This window comes from Ochotona princeps, chromosome 2 (assembly GCF_030435755.1).
Source record: "Ochotona princeps isolate mOchPri1 chromosome 2, mOchPri1.hap1, whole genome shotgun sequence".
Taxonomy (NCBI): domain Eukaryota; kingdom Metazoa; phylum Chordata; class Mammalia; order Lagomorpha; family Ochotonidae; genus Ochotona; species Ochotona princeps.
This window is the reverse complement of record NC_080833.1, coordinates 122,713,374-122,733,463: the sequence shown is the minus strand read 5'-3', so window position 1 is coordinate 122,733,463 and position 20,090 is coordinate 122,713,374. Positions and strand designations below refer to the sequence as shown.

Sequence of the window (20,090 nt, the reverse complement as noted above, 5' to 3'; positions counted from 1 at the left end):
TGGTTATCATGCATCGGTGTGTTAAAAAGATGGCTTTATTTTTGATAGACAGTTCTTAAATTTTAAACAAGTCTGTGGTTGCAAGGGTATGAGATAAGAATGGAGCCAATGAATGAGGGTAAATTGTTTTTGAGTGTTCTGAATTTTGCAGCAGGTTCACATGATGTGTGCGTGTGGACTTGACTTAGCCCCACAACGAAAGACCTGCGGTTGCCTATCCACGAGGGACTTACCAGACACCCGGGAGGAAAGGATTAATTTCTGTTGCTACGGCAGGTGGATCTAGCTTAGCATGGGATTTTGCTGATGATAATTTTTACAATTTAAATGTGCAAAAAAGTTATGAAGTAGGAAATAAAGATTAGGTAATTTGGTCCGTGTGAGATATTTTGTTCCCATGGGCTGACTGTGTACCATATGGACAGGACTCGGGGGTGAAGATTAAACCCGCTGCAGGTGTTGGAGATCCTGTGATGCATTTGGAAAAGGATTAGTGACTTGGTAACAAGAGTTTATGATTTATGTTTGTTTCCGTGAGAAGCAGTTGTGAGGTGTTCTTACGTTAACAGGCAAAGAATTATACTTCAAAGTTATTGAAACTTCATTTTCCTCTCAGTTACTTCAACTACGGCTTCCTAAGTTATGACGTATTGGCATGAATTAGTAACAGTGTGTTTAGCCTATAATCATTTTTCTTGTGTTGATTCCATGTTTGAGTTTTAAAGTTAAGTTCTCACATGGGTAGAGCGCTTTGTAAAGCAAATCTGCCAAAGACTTCAGGCAACCATTCATTCACCAGTGCGGAACTATGTTTGTAACAAAGCCAAGAGAAAGCCGCGAGTTTTCCAACAAAATGTTCTTCTAACAATTACATCATTTAAACATCTTCAAATCATAAATTTTAGATTCCTGGTCTGAAAATGAATCTAATAACCCCAGTGGTTTTTTTTTTTTTTTGACTGTGAAAAACAGTGCTGTTTCTGTAATTGTTTTGGAATACAAGGAGTTTTTGACCTGTGTTGTGCGTAGACAGTGGTAAATGCAATTGCCCCTCAAGTACTAACTTGGCTTCAACAGGTCACTTCAGCTTGTTACTGCCCTCAAACTCTGATTTAGAAATTATTGAGGTCTTACTTTTGAATTGTTTGAAATTTCATTTTGTATTAGAAATCAGTGTCTAGAATGATTTATAGTCCAATTGATACTTTAGAAATAACCATTTAATCATTACATGAATATGTAATGATTGAGTTAATATGTTCTATTCCTTCTAAAGTCCCTGATATGTACATTTTAGTTACATTTTTTATTTCTGGTTTTTATTTAGCTTTGTCTTTTCTCATAGACTGCAAATACCCAAGAGCATCAGCTTATTTCAAGAATCGTTGCAAAAACGTTATCTATATATATTTAAATGATATAGCGGGTATTTAACAAATGTTTCTCAAAATTGTATTTTTTACATTTATGTTTATGGCTTTTATATGCTCACACACATACAGTCGCATTGTAAAGATTTTTCAGGTTGGGAACTGACCTTGAGTTAAAGATAACTCTGAGTTATTGTATTATTTTTTAAGGATTTAGTTATATATATTTGAAAGTCAGGGTGATAGACAAGAAGAGACCGGGAGAAGGAAACACTGGCCTTTTATCCACTGGTTCACTCCCAAATGGCCTTAACAACAAGATTTGGGCCAGGCTAAAACCAGGAGACCGGAACTCCATTTGGGTCTCCCACATGAGTGCCAGGGGCCTGGGCCCTCTTCGGGCAACCCAGGGAGATGAACAGGAAGCCGGATTGGAAGTGAAGCCGCTGACACTCTGATCAGTGCTCCAATGTAGGAAATGACTGAGTGGTGGCTTAGCTAGCTGCACGCCAGCACCAGACCCAGCTTAGTTCTTTTATAAATGTCAGTAAGTAGTCATTACAGCTTCCAGCTCTCTTCAAAATTCGTGTGTTGCAGGAATTAGCCAGGTCTTTAAAAAAAATAAATAAGTAAAAATCTATTTTATTCGGGGCTGATCAAAATTGATTTCTGTGGAAGTCAACATTTAATGTAATTGGGAATCAGCTGGTACTTAATGCTTCTTAAATCATACATTATATTTATGCTATGTAAATTACTAGAAGAGTTGTGGAACTGGGAATAAGGATTGATATAATCATTTTTGTTTGAATCTCAGGAAAATGTGAATTGTTCAGATAAGCAGTGGAGTCCTTTAGATTAGGTTTCTGGTAATTGGTGGGGGGAGGGGCGTTGGGAAGGAATGAGAAAGCCAGAAATGTCCGCCTATGGAGCTGTCTTGCCGTTGCAAACCCTGCTTTCAGGGTATGTACAGATGTATGCTTATTGTTGACATTACGTGCTTTTTGTTGTTATTTCTTGCCTTTCAAATTGGCCTTTATATCCACTTATAAAGTAGACTTAACGCACATTTATCTTTTAAAATTGTATAGCATTACTCTCTAAGAAACAGAAAATGAATGCAAATGGAGATTCTGATTCGAAAGAAAGTGGAGAATATGAAGATGACTTTGAAAAGGACCTGGAGTGGTTAATTAATGAAAAGGAAAAAAGTGATGCCAGCATTATGGAGGTACATATATTGCCAACAGCGTTCATAATAGATTACCTTAACAAAGTGCTTTGCAAGTTTTGAAGACTTTTACCTATAATATCTCCTCTGAATGTCACACATTGTTTTAAATGTACATTGGACAAGTACAGTTATATCTCTGTTTGAAATGATAACCCTGAGGAATAGTGAGATTAAATGTGTACCCTGAGGCTTAGGACCAGTAAATGAGAAAGCTGGTTATTAAATTATCACTTATTAAAGCTAAATTGATAATCATGAAGTCATAATGTCAATAATATAAAGAAGCCAAGAAATAATTTGTTAAAGGCAAAAAGAAATAACGAATTCTTGGTTTTTGTGAACTTAAATCATACATGCTTTCAATGTAGGATTGAATTAGCTCCTTAGGGGAAATGAAAACAGAGGAAAAAAAAAGTCACAGGCCAAAGGTGGGATACCAGAATTTCTGGGAAATGATGGATTTATTAAATATGATCGTGTACCATTTATCAGAGATGCAGATGACAAACACAGAACAATGAACCAGTTCTTTAATCTTTGTAGTTTCTTTCTTTTTTCATGTGTTGCTATCTGTATAACGTACAGGTGTACATATGCGTGTGTGTGTGTGTGTGTGTGTGTGTGTGCATGAGATTGATACCAATCAATGGGAAAGTAATGAAAAAAAGGACCAGGATTGGGATATGTCTAGGTCATTAGGGACAGTGATCAGAACAGTCACCTGGCAGAAGCCTAGTTTAAGGGAGTTAGGGAAAGGAAAATGAAGAAACTTTACATCACAAACTTCGTTTTGTTACATCTTGCTTTGTTATGCAACGGAGGAGACAATGGAGTGAATAATATTTTTAAAAGGAGATGAAAGTGAAATTTTGTCTAAGGTGGCTCTTCAACAGGAGTTTAATGCCATCTGAGAAGAACCATCCATGTTAGTGGAGGCAGAGATAATCTGGAGTGGTAAGGCTGAACCAAAGTGTTACAGCTAGAAGGATATGAGAGCCAAAGCATAAGAAGACAGAATTGAAAACGCATTAACGATGATTTGTTGTTTTGCTCTTATTCATTTAACAAATATTGATCATCACCTACCACATGTCAGAGGCTGCCTGTTCTGAGGGTGCCTCAGAAACTGAGCAGTCTTCTGTTGAATTTGTATAGATTCCAATGGATGATTGTAATAATCTCTTTCTTTAATACTGGTGGTAAAAAGGTGTGATGGTGCTAGAGGTCATAGAAGAAGGTCAGGGAAAGATTTATTTATTAAAAAGTGTACTTTTAAAAGAAAAGAGGTGAATGACAAAGAGCTGTAAGGATCAATCTGTTAGGGCCCGGCAGTGTGGCCTAGCGGATAAAGTCCTCGCCTTGAATGTGCCAGAATCCCACATGGGCTCGGGTTCTAATCCCGGTAGCTCCACTTCCCATTCAGCTCCCTGCTTGTGGCCTGGGAAAGCAGTGGAGGACGGCCCAAAGCCTTGGGACCCTGCACCTGTGTGGGAGACCTGGAGGAGGTTCCTGGCTCCTGGCTCCGGATCGGCGCAGCACCTGCCGATTCATCGGACGAAAGATCTTCCTCTCTCTCCTCCTCCTCTCTGTATATCTGACTTTGTAATAAAAATAAATAATAAATCTTTAAAAAAAGAATCAATCTGTTCATCAAACTAGCCTAGAAAGGAACAATTGCAATTCTGAGGTTTTAATTAGTTATTTGCCAGTAATTGTCATGGGTCGGGTCTGTTTGCTTATTGAATGTCTAGCACCTTTTGTAGGTTAGGAAATGAGGACTCGGTTGAAAGGAGAGTGATTGTAAGGAGTTGGAGAGCGCATAATGTGGTAGCTTTCACAGAACTGAGTAGTCTGAGAAAGAGGGAAAAATTACAGATTGGAGGATAAGATGTCTGAAGGGAAAGTGACTTTGTAGAGGGAAAGAGTTTAGGTTTTTGTTATACAGGGTGGGTTTATCTTGAAAGAAGAGGGTCATGTTACCTGAGGGTGGTAGTGTGGATTATGGAAATTTCTGAATACAATTGAGGAAGGTAATCTAACGTACAGGTAAAAATTAACCTGCAGTTTGGCTGTGAGTCTTGCAGATCATAAAAGCAGTAATAGTTTGAAAAGGTTGATGGAGCCTCAGATAATTAGTACTTGATCACCTTGAAATGATTTGGGGAGGTTCTTTTCTAAAGAATACATGTATGACAAGGAGGAAATTTTTTTTCTAGGTATATAAATGAAACATTTTATAAGGAGGAATATTAAAAGGATATTGTCCTGTTTGATGTGTTAATATTACATTTATGTATTAACATTATTTTTTGTTTATTAACATGAAATTTCTTAACATTGAACAATGTTTATTAACATGTATTAACATACAATGAAAATTATGTATTAACATAAAATTTTAAGAAGTGTAGTATTTAGCATTGCCAAATTCAAATTTAGCTACAGTTTGCTTGAGATATTTGTGAGCAAGAAGCGCTTCACATTTTAAATTAAATCCATGACTAGAACAATTCATTCTGCATTGTTCACACACAAATGAATCAAGAGTCTCAGTTTTGTTGACAAAAGGGACGTCATCATTTTTTCTAGATGGCTTGTCAGAAGGAAGAAAATGTTATCCAAGAATCAAAAGAGAATAAAACAGAAACAGAACACACCAGCCAGGTTTCTGATTATGACAGCTGTGTGAAGGATGAAGTTTCACTCAGAAGCAATGACATTATTTCCGTACCAAGTATTCAACCCTTAGATGCAGTCTCAGATACAGACAGTGAAAACTCTTTCCAGGAATCCAAACTGGAAGGCCAGAAAGATCTGGAAGAAGATGAGGATGAGGAAGTAAGGAGATATATAATGGAGAAAATCATACAGGCTAACAAGATTTTACAGAGTCAACCTGTGAATGATAAAAGGGAGAGAAAACTGAAATTCAAAGACAAATTAGTTGATCTGGAAGTGCCCCCGTTAGAAGAAGTTGATACTTCCAGAAATTATTTTGACAATGAAAGTAATATGCATGGAAAGCTGTCACAATTATGTATTTCCAGTGAACTTGGACATGAAAATGTGCTCATGTCAATTACTGATGGAAGCTGTGAAGAAAATAAGGATGGGAAGATACTAGTAGAGAGAGATGGAAAATTTGAACTTCTCAATTTACAAGACATTGAGAGTCAGGGATTTTTGCCCCCCATTAATAATGCTAATAATACAGAAAAAGACCCTCAGCAGTTGTCACTCAGGTCCCGCAACTCTTCTGTCAGTGGTGTCAAGAAAGAAGAGTCTGCAGTGATCATTTCTGCTGCTAGTCACGCATCAACAGGAGAGGCGCTGGCTTACGTCCCTCAGCCACCACCCAACCCCAGCACTCGTCCAGGCTCTGTCGCCTGCTCAGACCGCAGCAAAGGAAGTTGGAGATCTAATCAGAGGACACAGTCTGCAAATGCATCTCCAATGACCTCAACATACTGTCTCTCCCCCCGACAGAAAGAACTGCAAAAACAACAGGAACAAAAGAAGGAAAGGCTGAAGAGAGAGGTAAGGACCTACGTGGGCGTGTATACTGAGAGTAAATTGATTCCAGTTAGAATTGAAAACGATTGTTCAAGCAGTGGAGGTTTTAGTTTGGTTACTTTTTATTGTTAGATTAAATCTTAAAGAATGCTTGTTTGTGGAATAGACACTGTAATCGTGCTGGCCCTTTTTGTAAGCATCACTTGGTAGAATGACAGAGAACCAGGGGACATCTCAGTGATGACTTCGTTTGATGTTTTCAGTTTAAGGGAAGACTCAAGGCGTGTGACTGCTGACAGTAGTCCCAACAGCAGGTGAACGTCAACTGTCAGGTGGAAAAATGAAAAGACAGGGTTGTTAGGATGCGGAGGTGACAAGTAGGCTACAGTTCTCCTAACTCTCGTGTGTGTTCACTTCATGTACCTTCAATGCCTGTAACTCCTTGACTTCAGGGAGTTTAGTTTTAGAATTGAGCCTAATATGCTAAGTATCTCCAAAAAACGACATGAAATCCCAAATTTCCATTCTTAATAATTTTTGGTTTTAAAACAAACCTTCTTTTACAACTGAAAATTACTGGTACTTAAAAAAATGAGATTTACTTTATCATTTTAGTATCTCAGTTCTTTATTTTATCAGATCTCTGGTGGTATTAAGATGAACCAAACAGATGTTTAACAATAAACGCCAAACCTTAAAAAAATCATAGGTTGATAACATCTTAAAATTAGAAGCAGTCTTTGGGATCATTTTGCAGTTAAGAAAACTGTACTAATTTTACCCAAGTTACTCAGCTTGTTAATGGCAAAGTTGGAATCAAAATCTCAGTTTCTGGCATCCATTGAGAAATGTTATTTTCCATTTTAAGTGGGAGATTACCAGGGAAATGTCTAACATTTAAATTAATAATTCATATTAGCAGCAAAAGGTGAAAAATGAAATTGTGAATTTTTTTTATTGGAAAGTTAGATATACAGAGGAGGAGAGGCAGAGAGGAAAAAATCTACATTTCATTCACTCCCCAAGCAGCGGCAATGGCCAGAGCTGAGCCAAACTGAGGATTCTTCCGGGTCTCCCACACAGGTGCAGGGTCCCAAGGCTTTGGGCCATCCTCCACTGCTTTCCCAGGCAACAAGCAGGGAACTGGATGGGAAGCAGGGCTGGTGGGATTAGAACCAGTGCCCATATGGGATTCCGGCATGTGTAAGGCAGGGACTTTAACCACTAGGCTACCATGCAGGGCCCAAGAATGTGTTTTTTAGAGATGATTAGTAATCTGTAGAATATATGAATAGCACATGTTCTTTATTTAGTTATTAGTTGATTATCATCTGGGTTGTTTTCATATGTTGGCTGATGTGATTTGAGCTGCAGTAAGTAAATGTGTAAAAAGGTGTAAAATTTAATCTTTAATAAGTTAATGATTTTTGAAGATTTATTTGTTTTTTAATCTGAGTGACAGGTTTTTACAGAGAGACAAGGAGAGACAGAGAGAAGTTTTCCATTCTCTAATTCACTCCTTAACTAGCCACAATAGTGAAAGCTGAGCTGATCCAAAGCAGAGAGCCAGGAGCTTCTTCTTGGCCTCCTATGTGGGTACAGTGGCCCAGTGCCTTTGGCCATCCTCTGTTGCTTTCCCAGGCCTTAAGCAGGGAATTGGATCAGAAGTGCAGCAGCTGGGATATGAACTGGCACCCGTATGGGATGCTGTTGCTTGCAGGTTTATGGCACTGTGCTGGCCCTAGTAAGTTAACTCTTTGTAAGTGGATAATATGTTAGGGCTTGGAAATATGGCTATTCTGTTAATTCATGCAAATCATATGCTTATTATTCTTTCATTGAGGCTTTCCATATTCTTTCCACTAGGAAGAACAACGGAAAATAGAAGAAGAGAAAGAAAGGAAAAAAGAGAATGATGTGGTATTTAAAGCATGGTTGCAAAAGAAAAGAGAGCAGGTTCTAGAAACAAGAAGAATTGAGCGAGCAAAACAAATTGAAGACATGAACAGTAGAGTAAGTCAAAGTTTTCTATAGAAAGTAACTTTATTCAGGTGTGACTTGACATATTTACCAGAGAGAATCTGAATATGAGTCAAAACCTGCAGAAATAGTGACGTGTCCTGAAACTATCCCTGTAAAAGATTCAACATGCAGGTGGCTGTACAGTTAGTATTGCCTTGCAAAAATGAAAGAATTCCTATTTCCTGCTTCATGACATAGGAAATAGAAAATTACTAATTCATTTTTCTTTTTTTTAAAGATTTATTTATTTTTATTACAAAGTCAGATATACAGAGAGGAGTAGAGATAGAGAAGAAGATCTTTCGTCTGATGATTCACTCCACAAATGAGTGCAACAGCCAGTGCTGTGCTGATCCGAAGCCAGGAACCAGGAACCTCTTCCAGGTCTCCCACGCGGGTGCAGGGTCCCAAAGCTTTGGGCCATCCTCGACTGCTTTCCCAGGCCACAAGCAGGGAGCTGGATGAGAATGGGTGCCTTTATGGGATTCTGGCGCATTCAAGGCGAGGACCTTAGCCGCTAGGCCATGCCGCCCACTAATTCATTTTTAAGGTCATTAGCTTTCATCTTCAAAGATGCACAGAGATAACCACTCCCACCCCCACCTTGCCCCCAGTCACAAAACCTGTAAACTGGTCACTTATGATTAGGTATATGAATGTCTTATGTCAAAGCTAGAAAATTAAAAATAACACATTATTTAATTTTTTTTAAAAAAGTAAGTAAAACGCCACTCTATAACCTTACTACTTAATATATATATATATATATGTATATATATATATATATATATATATATATATATATATATATATAAAATTTATTCCTCAGCTCTTGAAGGCTAATCTTCACTGATAATCATGTTTGCAATATGTGGTACAGATTCTTCCATGCATTACTGATGTTTAGTGTGACTTTCCTCTTCAAATACCTAACCATGGGCATTTTTCCAGGCCATTACGTTTAGACCGTTCTTTGCTTAGTGCTCGGTATTCCACTGTTTCTTGATCCATCAAGCCACATTTGCAGGTTAACCTTACTCCCAGCCCATCTCCCGTTTAGGGTTGATGAGGTATACCACTGTGGCTGAGCCTCAGCTCTCACGTCTTGGGCCCGTGCAGCCTCTCCTCCCTTCACTGTTTACAGCGGCTGCTCTTTGTTGAAGTGCGTCCTTCTGAACATGCGCAAACCAGTTCTTGCCAAGACCAAATAAAGTCTCTAAAGATTTATAAATTCGCTTTTGATGACTTCCTTTCTAACTATCCCAACCATCCCAACATCCCCCAAACCCCTGTCTGTTTCGTGGGCCCAGTAAAATTATTAAGTGTTACGTTATAGCTCGCTCTGCCTACATCGTGGTTTAGGAAAGTGCTACCACGTACAGAGCCAGGGGCTTACAGCATGTATTTTTCTCTTAGCAATCACAAATGCTATGCATATTTTATCTGGTTTTATACCTGATTATGGCAGAAGAAAAAGGTTGATATCAGTTAGTACATCAAGACTATATGCAGAAGTTCCCAATTCAAAGGTTTTTATTTGCTATTTTTGTTATAACCGCCAAATTTAATTGATTTGTAGTTATTTTTATTATTAATATTTAATTATTTTCTGTTTTAAAATATTTGCTTCTAATTTCTTTCTATTTTGATTTTCACACTTGTTCTTTTCTGTTATGGTAAATTTGATGATAGACTTCTAAATTCTGCCGTGGTTTACTTTACATTTAAAAAAATGGATACCATTTAATCTTTATTCACTGATACTACAGAAAAAGGAGTCAGGACATAAAGCAGACATTGCTGTGTGTGGTACGGGCATCCCGGAGTGAGGGCTTAAACACTGTGGCAAGCATTTGCTCCATTCCTGATGTTTTGAATTAAAAAAAAAAAAATGTAATCTTTGCAAGGAGTATTTAAAAAAAAAATAGAGTGTGTTAGATAAATAATACAAACGTGTAAGCTCAAAAGTCCAAAAGTACAAAAGAAAAAAATCTTTCATAGTTCCCCAGCAGGTAAATTCCTCTTTTTCAGTGGTGAGCAGTGCTTTTAGGGTTTTTGTTTTTGGTACTTTTCAAGAGTACTACACACACAGAGACGTATGTTAATTATTATATTTACATAAAAATATTTGGGCATAAATTATTCTGTACATAGTAGTAGGTACTTGTGGGTTTTTTTTTAAAAAAGATTTATTTATTTTTATTGCAAAGTCAGATAAATAGAGAGAGGAGAAGAGATAGAGAGGAAGATCTTCTATGCAATGATTCACTCCCCAGTAACTGCAACAGCTCGGGCTGTGCCGATCCGGAGCCAGGAGTCAGAAACTTCTTCCAGGTCTCCCACATGGGTGCATGGTCCCAAGTCTTTGGACTGTCCTCAACTGCTTTCACAAGCAGGGAGCTGGATGGGAAGTGGAGCTGCCGGGATTAGGATAGGCACCCATATGGGATCCTAGCGTGTTCAAGGCCAGGACTTTAGCCACTAGGCCACGCCACCGGGCCCAGTGCTTCTGGTGGTTTTTTTTTTTTTTTTTTTTTTTTTTTTACAAATATATCTTACAGATAATTTAATGCTGGGATGTAGGCAGGACTTTAAGTGCTCCATTGCATTGACACATCACAATTCATTGAATCATTCCCCCATTTATTAACATTCCAGCTTTTCTAATGTTTTGTTCACAAAAATACAACAGTAATTGTACTTAAATATGTATTTGTTTGTGAATAGAGAAGTTTAAATAAAGGATATATTTGAGGAGAAAAAGGATTGCTTGGTATTTCTTTTTAAGGTTTCGATGGATATTGCTGAATTGTTTTCTGCAGATGTGCCATTTAATGCTATCAACAGTGTGTGAGAGTTCCTGCATCTGCAGCCTCATTAAGGAGTGTCCTTTCAGATGATTTTGTTTCTTTACCAGTTTGGTAGGTAGGAAACACTGTGTGATCATAGTATTGTTATGAGTGAGACTGACACTGTTTAAATGTTTTCATAGAAATAATCATCCCTGTTTTAATAAATAGAAACTCTTTATGCGTTGTATAAACTATCTTTTTTGATAGATTAACTACATTTCTTTTTTCTTTTGTCTTTTGCTTCAGTATTTATTTTTCTTTGCAATACAGAAGTTGTGTTGATTCTTCCTTCAAAGCATATCCAGAATTCCTCCCCTTTCTTTCTCTCCTTCGTTTCTCCTAACGTGAACTTGTCCAACTGTCTTAGGGTAGTACCTGTTACGATGTCTGAGAGATCATGATGAAATAACCAAGTCTTATTAGCTTTTGTGTTGTGTCCAAAATCATTATGGCTGTTAGCTTTATGAGAAAATTCCACTATTGAAAATCTTTGTGGGTGTGCTCCATAATAGTAGCTAAAATCTTGAAGAACAGGTTGGCAGTTAAGTAGCTTCTGACAGATGCTCTTAAGTCCTTATGAGCAAGATTGACAGTCTGCGGTTTGATTATTGTGTACAGCCTTTGTTTAACTCCCGAGGAATAGTAGATTTCTTCTTCTTCTTATTTCCTATGTGCTGTGTGTATCTTTGCATCCTGGAGTGTTAAGCCTGTGAGTATAAAGTGAAAGAAAAGCATCCTACTGTAAAAGTTGGGGGGGGGGGGAGAATGACAAATGTGGGTGGGGGGTGCTGATGGGAGGGATAGTAGGGTGAGGAGTATCACTGTGCTCCTGAATTTGTACTGTGAAATACATGAAATTGGTCCACTTTGCACATATTTAAAAAAAAAAATAAGTGACATAACAATTGTATTTTTGAAAATATAGCATAAAGAGCTCTGAGAGAAATCCATCCATCTGCAGCCAATTTTTAACAAAGGTCCCCAGAACACACAGTGAGGACCATTTCTTCAAAAAATGATGTTGGGAGAAGTGAATAGCAACATACAGAAGAATTAAATTTGGTCCTTATACATACACCAAGCCCGCTCAAAATGTGTAAAAAAAGATCTGTGGTATGGAGTAGCAAATTAATAAGGTGCACCAATTTGAGTCCTGGCTGCCCTGCTCTGATCTAGCTCTCTGCTAAGGTTTGTGGGAAAGCAAGACAATGATTCCTTGACCACCCACAGGGGACACCTGGAAGAAACTCCGAGCTCGTGGTTTCAGCTGAGCACAATCCACAGCCATTGGGCAGCGAACCAGCAGATGGAAGATCTTTCTCTTTCCTGTTGTGACTACCTCTGTAACTCTACTCTTCAAATTAATAAAGAAATCTTTCTTTTAAAAAATTTATTTATTTTTATTGGAAAGTCATATATATATGACTATATATATATATATATATATATATATATATATATATAAGACTATATATATATATATATGTATATATATATATATATATATATATAGAGAGAGAGAGAGAGAGAGAGAGAGAGGAAGATCTTCCATCTACTGATTCACTCCCCAAGTGACTGCAGTGGCTGGAGCTGTGCTGAAGCCAAGGAGCCCAGAGCTCTTCTGGGTCTCCCATGTGGGTGCAGAGTCCCAAGGCTTTGGGCCATCCTCAACTGCTTTCCCAGGCCACAAACAGGGAGCTGGATGGGAAGCAGGGCTGTGGGATTAGAACCAGCGCCCTATGGAATTCTGGCTCATTCAAGACGAGGACTTCAGCTGCTAGATCACCACACCTGGCCCTAAAAAACTTAAATGCTTCCAAGTTAAAATAAAAATTAAAATAAATTAAAACTTTAAATTAAATTAAAACGTAACATTTTTATTTTGTGAAAGGGTTATTGATTTTTATTTAAAGAGTTCAAGAAGTGAAAGGTAAGAAGTCGGGGTCAGCAGGAGTATAGGCAAGGTCTATAAACAGTATAGTAAGTGTAAGCTAATCACAGATTAATGCAACTATAGTTGTCTTAGCATAATATAGTTAACTTAGCAAAAATGATATCGGGTGCAAGCATCTGGTACAAATTTGGGGATTTCAATATTTTTAAAAGCTTGAGTAATTAATATTTCATCATGTATGCATATCACATTTTTTTATTCAGTCATCAGATGACTAACATCAAGGTTGGTCCCATAGGTTAGATATTGTGAATTGAGCTGCTGTGAACATGAGAGTGCATGTATAACTTTTTTATGTTGCTTTCATTTCCTTTGGATATATCTCCAGGCTTGGGATAGCTGGGTCATAGTGTAGATCTGTTTTTAGTTTTCTAATGAATCTTCATGGTTGTAGCAGTTAAGTTCTTACCGCCAATCTGTTAGGGCACAGTTTTCTCCACATCTTTGGCGGGATTTGCTATGGCTTTTGCTATGATAACAGTTTGTAACTGGAGTGAGTTAGATTTTAGCTTGGATTTGCAGTTCCCTGATGGTTCATGGTCTTGAACGTTTTTGTGTGTTGGTAATTTGTATCTTCTCCTTTTAAAAAAAATGCCTATTCCTGTGACTTTTCCATGTTTTAACCCCTTGTTTGCTTTGTTATTGAGTTTTTTTGGGGCTTATTATATCTTTTGGATATTAATCATTTATCAGATGCATAGATTGCAAATATTTTCTCCCGTTCTTTTGGTTGTTTATTTATTGATTGTTTCCTTTGTCGTCCAGAGCTTCTTAGCTTAATAATATCCCGTTTTTCCATTTCTGTTTTGTTGCCTGTACTTCTAGGGTTATCCAAGTCATTGCCTACCCTAGTGTCTTGTGGAGTTCCTCCTCTTCTTCTCCAGTAATTTGATGGTATCGGATCTTAGGTGTAAATCTAGATGCATTGTGAGTTTATTTTTTTTTTTTTTTTTGTCTAGGACTCAAGAGAGGAGTCTAGTGTCCCCTGAACCCTCTATGAGATCTGTCCCCAAAAGGAAGGGATTTCATGTTTCTTCATTCAGACACACCTGCAAGACCCAGCCACGACCCTTGTTCCTCAGCTTTATGCTTGTGCCCAGAACTCTCACACAGAATGCAGGAGATCTACTCTCTACCCTGTGAGCTGAACTGACCCCAGCACAAACAGTGTCTACTGTTTCTCAGGTCAGGAGAGAGAGATGACAACAACTCCATCTTAGCAAAAGGAGCCTGGCTTATTGAGGGGCATAAAGGGAGAAAATCAGTGTGGTCTCCATGAAGTAATGTAGTTATTCTTCCCTCCCAGCCCCCTATCTGTTGGTAACCAGGCTGGACCCAACGCCAGTTCTCCCTCAATCAAAGCTGCCTCTCAGCTTGCTTGGGAAGATGGTGTTCCCCAGTCTGGCGCCAGCTGTGACTGTGCAGGAGCTGCTGATGTCGAGTGGCCAGTGCTGGCTGCCTGGTGTGTGTTCCCATCACCCTCAGAGTCTGTTTTGTTATGTCTGTTGTCCACTCAGAATTCCTCTCAATCAGTTCTCTGGAAATGTGGTGCATTTTTTTGTTTGTTTGTTTGTTTGTTTTTCTGCAGTCTGACTGTGACTGAAGTCAGTTTGACTTCATCTTTAGCCACCTTGGATCTCCCTAAGCAAAGTTATTTTGTTTGAAAAATGGCTGCACTTTGAAATGTGTAAAGATCACTGGTTCTAGACTTTTTCACTTACTAACATTCTTATTTTTTGAAAGGGGCTAGATGCCAGTGAGCTTGGTGTTCGAGTTTTGCACGGAAGGGTAAATAATCTCCGTTGGTGGTACATTTGGTTTGCATACTAGGAGTGTAGATAAGTTGATATTATTATGAAAAATGAATGCACAGGAAGTATATTCTGTTGGCTATGATAGACCTCTCTGAGGGCTTTCCAAGGTAGTTTTGTTTTGTCTAAATTAAGTAAAATCTGTTTTTCTAATTAGCAGGAAAACAGAGATCCACAACAAGCCTTTCGATTATGGCTTAAAAAGAAACATGAAGAGCAGTTGAAAGAAAGAAAGACAGAAGAACTGAGAAAGCAAGAGGAATGCTTATTCTTTCTTAAAGGAACAGAAGGCCGTGAAAAGGCCTTCAAACAGTAAGTGAAAGCAGAAAAATTTATAAACCTTTCCATGTAGTCATTTTGCAAAGTCTTATGATCAATAAAGGCTGGAAAAATATCCTAAATATTTTTTCTGTTGCAGAACATATTTATATTGAACTTATAATATATGCTTTTCAAAAATGTGTAATTCCTAAACTTTACAGTAAACATATATATACTATTTTCCTTCTATTTACTCTTCAGTGTTGAAAGTATTTCTTATGATATTCATGTGTCAACCTATGAAATCTTACCAATCCTATGTTTAGTTGCTTATTTCTTACAATAATAGAACAAAGATCCATTATGAGTTTTCCTGCATAGCTCTCAGAAAAATTGAATTAAGGGTTCAATTTACCAATACATGTTTTTTCTGTAAGAAAAGTAGGTTGGCTGGGGAAGGAAAATTTTTTTCATTTATTATTATTATTTTTTTAAAATAATGATTACATGGTTTATCAGGGTAGGAAGGATTGAGGTTTAGGGAAAATTGAGTGAATTCATTGCTTCCAAATTTGCTGTTTCTTCTTGTTGTGTCTGGGGGAAGGGGCGAGACAAAGGGGGAAACCACTCATGACTTTCCACACATCCCAGTACCCAGGGATGAGGAACCGCCACCTTATATCAACCCAGAGCCTCAATGTGCACATATTCTGAGGGTTCTGTCCAAGTAGTTTGGATAGTTCTGAAATGCTGATTTCACTGATCCAAGGATGATGTCACCCTCCCCATGCCCATTGGCTCCAGTCAGCGAGATTTTTGGCTGTCATCGTTTGTTTGGGGTAGTTGTCCAGTTCTGTTCTTCTGCTACAGCACCAGATGTGCTGCCATATTCTCCTTTTACAACAGGGCCTGTGTCCACTGCTCCACCTTTTTCAGTAAGTAGGGCATGTTCTTGCAGGCAAGTCCAAGTACCTGGACCAGGTATCCCAAGCATCACCGGATTCCCCACCCCTGGGGCTCAAAAACCCGACATCTACCTAGTAGGCGGGCCCCAGGGCCCAGGACAGGAGACCCAAACCCCACTGAATCCCCCACCTCTGGGGCTCATAAACCCAGCACCCACCTTGCAGGTAGGCTCCAGGACCCAGGCCAGATGACCTGAGCTCTGCTGGATCCCCCACCCCTGGGGCTCACAAACCCGGCACCCACCTAATAGGCAGGCTTTCGGACCTGAGCCATGATATCCAAGCCCTGCCACATCCCCCACTCCTGGGGTTCGGTTCACAAAACCAACACCTACCTAGAAGGCAGGCCTCAGGATCTGGGCCAAATAATCCACACCCAACTGGTTCCCTTTTCCCCAGGGCTCAGGAAACCATCCCCGTGCCACAAAGGTGGGCCCTATGACCTGGGTCAAGCTACCTGAGCCCTGTCATATCCCCTGTCCGTGGGACTCATGTACCCGGCCGCTGCTGAGCCCAGACTGACAACTTGCCTCACTTTAGCATCCACAGTCTTATTATGCAGCTTGACCTTGTCTGATCTAGTCTGCCCTCTGTTCCAGCTCCTGTTGGTGGGTGACGCAGCCTATCCCAGCCCAGCCTGATTGCTGTCCCAGTTCTATTGTGAACTGGCTGGTGTTGTGGCCTGATCTGGCTCCTCAAGCCCCCTGTCTTGGTTCTCAGATCTACCAGTGGATGTTATGTGCTGGTCCAGACTGGTCTGTCCCCAGAGCTTACCCACAAGTATGTCGGCAGGTACTCCTTGCCTTGCTTTTTGTGCTCACCTGCAGGGGCTGTGTCCCACTGAAGGAGTTTCTCAAGCTCCTCCATGGAGTCTCCTCCCGGTGGCGTTCTTGCACACACCAGAGGGTCGTTGGCCCAGGTTGACTTTGTCCACCTCCTGACCTGCAAGAACAGTGGCCTCGTTCAACCGGCCACACCCATTCTGGTTCTTGTTGGTGGTTGTTGCAGCCCAGTGCTACCTGGTCCGTGCCCAGACACAGCTTTCATGTAGTTCAGCGGGAATCAAGACCTAGTCTGGCCTGTTCTACACCCAACCTGGCTCTCACAAGTACCAGTGAGGGCTGGAGTCAAGCTCAATCTGTCACTCCACTGCCCCAGTGCACACCACGCATATATGGTCTCCAGCCATGTACAATCGTGCCTGCTGCCCTCAGTCCTGCTCTTGTTCTGATCAGTGGGAACCCCAGCCCAGCTGGAGCACCCCCTTAACTCCCCAGCAAGGCCTGACCTCATCGGCAGTTCCTGGGAGAGGCATCAGAGATTGCGGTTCCACATGGGTGATCCCACATTGCCCCCACAGATTCTGCTATCAGACCCACATCTCTCCCCTCCAAACCACTTTGGTGTCGGTTCGCTACATACATACATATGTCATAGACTTACCAGTGGAAGTCCCTCAGCTGTAATTCCTCTCTCCCTTCCACCTTTTTCGATCTCTTTTCTCTCTTAAATAAAACAAAACCTTTTATTATAGCAGAAATAGTAAATGTATTATGGAAATCAAAGAGCTTAAGCTCACATTTTCACCCTTTAGATACCATGACTGCTAGCACCTGGGCGCATTTGTTCTATGTATCTGTAGGTGCATTTGTAATTTTAAAATATAATTTGGCAATTTGAGTCATTTCATTCATATGTCAATAGAATGTGCAGCCCATATGCATCTTTATCTTTTACTGACCTACAGATAACTTAGTTAATTTACTTAAACTAATAACTAATTCAGAGCTATACAGCATTCTGATGTTTCTAAAATCTGTACTATTCTATGGCAGTTATGTATTTATAAAGAAATATGTATATTTATGTGTGTATGCACATCATGTTTATATATATGTGTGTGTGTATGTATATACAGTCATTCTTAATATTATTTTAAATAAGACCCTGTGGTCTTAAATTTGTAGATGATGGATTTTTCTTTTGCTACCTTCGGGCTTTAGGGATATTTTTTCATTTTAAGGAAGAACTATTGCATGAACTGAAAAACAAGACCTCTATAATTTCTCTACTAAGAAGAGTAAAGCTGTGTTTTTTTAAGCTACTTTTGCAAATTTTTGAAATCACATTTTTTAATGATGTCACTGTAGCCAAAGGTTTAGTACTCCAGCCAATAAGCATGAGTGACTATGGTTTTAGGTTACAACTAGTTTCAAAGAATAAGTTGTTTGGAATCTGTGAAATAAGTTGTCTGTTTAGAAAAGCACATTTCTGGGCCCGCCGGCGTGGCCTAGCGGCTAAAGTCCTCGCCTTGAACGCCCCGGGATCCCATATGGGCGCCGGTTCTAATCCTGGCAGCTGCACTTCCCATCCAGCTCCCTGCTTGTGGCCTGGGAAAGCAGTTGAGGACGGCCCAAAGCCTTGGGACCCTGCACCTGTGCGGGAGACCTGGAGGAAGTTCCTGGCTCCTGGCTCCAGATCGGCACAGCACCTGCCGATTCATCGGACGAAAGATCTTCCTCTCTTTTTCTCCTCCTCTCTGTATATCTGACTGTAATACAATAAATAAATCTTAAAAAAAAAAAAAGCACATTTCTTCAAAAAGATAGTACTTACAGCACATGTAAAATACTATCTTTGTTACTGAAAAGTCAGTCAAATTGGCAGCTTTACCATACAATAAACTTAACTTCAATATTTGATCCTAAATGCAGCTGTGTTGTCTTGTGTAAGCCTGACATTTCTCAATTAATACTTTTGTAATTTATGCTGTGCCAGTATTTGCATGTGAGAAATATTGTCAGTTACCTTTCATTGTCTGTGGAAAACCTGAAAATGAAAGTAGCACAGGAAGTGTGTTAAGGTTGATACCGCTTGATCTGATCACGCCTCCTTCTGCAGGTGGCTAAGAAGGAAACGGATGGAAACAAGAGCAGAGGAGCAGGCAGCCAAAGAGAGAGCGCGACAGCTCCGCCTGGAGGCAAGACGTTCTAGACAGTTACAGAACCACCTGTATGATATGTCCGAAGCCAAGTGTTTTCGTTTTACTGATCATTACAACTGAGGACATCCGTCTATGGAATGTCTTATGCGACAGCTGCTCTCATCAGGATTTTGTATATCATTTCTTATTGCCTGTGTGCTTTGGTTATATTCTAAATTATGGAAATGATGTTTATGTTTGGGTGTTAACAGTGAATTTATGGCTCTTAAAATACTCTAGAACAAAATAAACTTCTCTCACAGTGTTGGAATGTGTTGTGCCGTCTCTTATCCTCTGCAACAAATTGAACATATGAACCCTCTGTTCTGTTCTTCTGCTTCTCAGTTGCTGTATTAAGATTCCTCGCTGGAAAGAACATAAGAAAGGACAGATTTCTGTTCGTTGTTTCAATATCATCCGGAACAACTGCAACAGACAATCTCACAAGGCAAGAGGAGTTACTTCTTAAACAAGCCTTGGTCAGAGCCTCATACAAATGTCTATGTCAACTTGGAACTCAAATAGATGTGGCAGGCTAACCAATTGAATAGTCTTAATTTTACCTGTTATTAGCGAGAGAGAGAGAGAAACATCTATACATAAACATATATGCACAGAAATAAGTGTATATAATACTATTTTAAGTATGTTATAAAATTATCCAAGTTTTATTGATAGCTATAAAGTACATGGTATGATTTTGAATGGTTTGAATAAATGACATAATCATAAGGCCACACAATCAGTCTTGTTTCGCATTTGAATAAACTATAGTATATGAGCATGGGAGTGGGGAATTTGTTTATACAGACTCTGATCTGCAGGGTTGTAGGATCCTTTGTTTCAGTTATATTGTATAACTTATGTACCTGAGAGAAATACATCAAATATTTACAATTATACAGGAACCTAGTGTATGCAGGCATACTCCCTTTGTTATGCCTAACAGCATGAAATTGATGGAGGACAAAGACAAACATGGCAGTGTTATAAAGAATCGGGGTCAGCATAGCTCAATTGGGTAATCCTCCCCTTTGAAGCACCAGGATCCCGTATGTGTGCTGGTTTGTGTCCCAGCTGCTCCACTTCCCATCCTTTCCCCTGCGCATGGCTTGGGAAAGCAGT

The 20,090-nt window shown here is 39.4% G+C and overlaps 1 protein-coding gene across 3 annotated transcripts; it reads left to right on the top strand.

The window, feature by feature from the left end:
* CCDC181 (coiled-coil domain containing 181) lies at window positions 1–19,230 on the top strand. 3 transcript variants are annotated; one of them, XM_004589162.4, is made up of 6 exons: window positions 1–16; window positions 2,462–2,601; window positions 5,194–6,141; window positions 7,984–8,130; window positions 14,914–15,068; window positions 18,884–19,230. In XM_004589162.4, exons 2-6 carry the CDS (start codon window positions 2,485–2,487, stop codon window positions 19,044–19,046), a joined length of 1,530 nt encoding a protein of 509 aa, XP_004589219.3. In that variant the 5' UTR covers window positions 1–16; window positions 2,462–2,484; the 3' UTR covers window positions 19,047–19,230. The 3 variants fall into 3 exon arrangements, with proteins under 3 accessions (XP_004589219.3, XP_058516593.1, XP_058516592.1); XM_058660610.1 differs by lacking the exon at window positions 1–16 and adding an exon at window positions 408–501 and having other exon boundaries at window positions 14,917–15,068; XM_058660609.1 differs by lacking the exon at window positions 1–16 and adding an exon at window positions 411–501.
* The last annotated feature ends 860 nt before the right edge of the window (window positions 19,231–20,090 follow it).

What these genes read in the sequence shown, in the direction of transcription:
- CCDC181 (XM_004589162.4), top strand. Translation starts at nt 2,485, where the DNA reads ATGAATGCAAATGGAGATTCTGATTCGAAAGAAAGTGGAGAATATGAA. An exon ending in TTGAAGACATGAACAGTAGA is followed by an intron (nt 8,131 to 14,913) that starts GTAAGTCAAAGT and finishes TTTTCTAATTAG; the next exon opens with CAGGAAAACAGAGATCCACA. An exon ending in CGTGAAAAGGCCTTCAAACA is followed by an intron (nt 15,069 to 18,883) that starts GTAAGTGAAAGC and finishes CTCCTTCTGCAG; the next exon opens with GTGGCTAAGAAGGAAACGGA.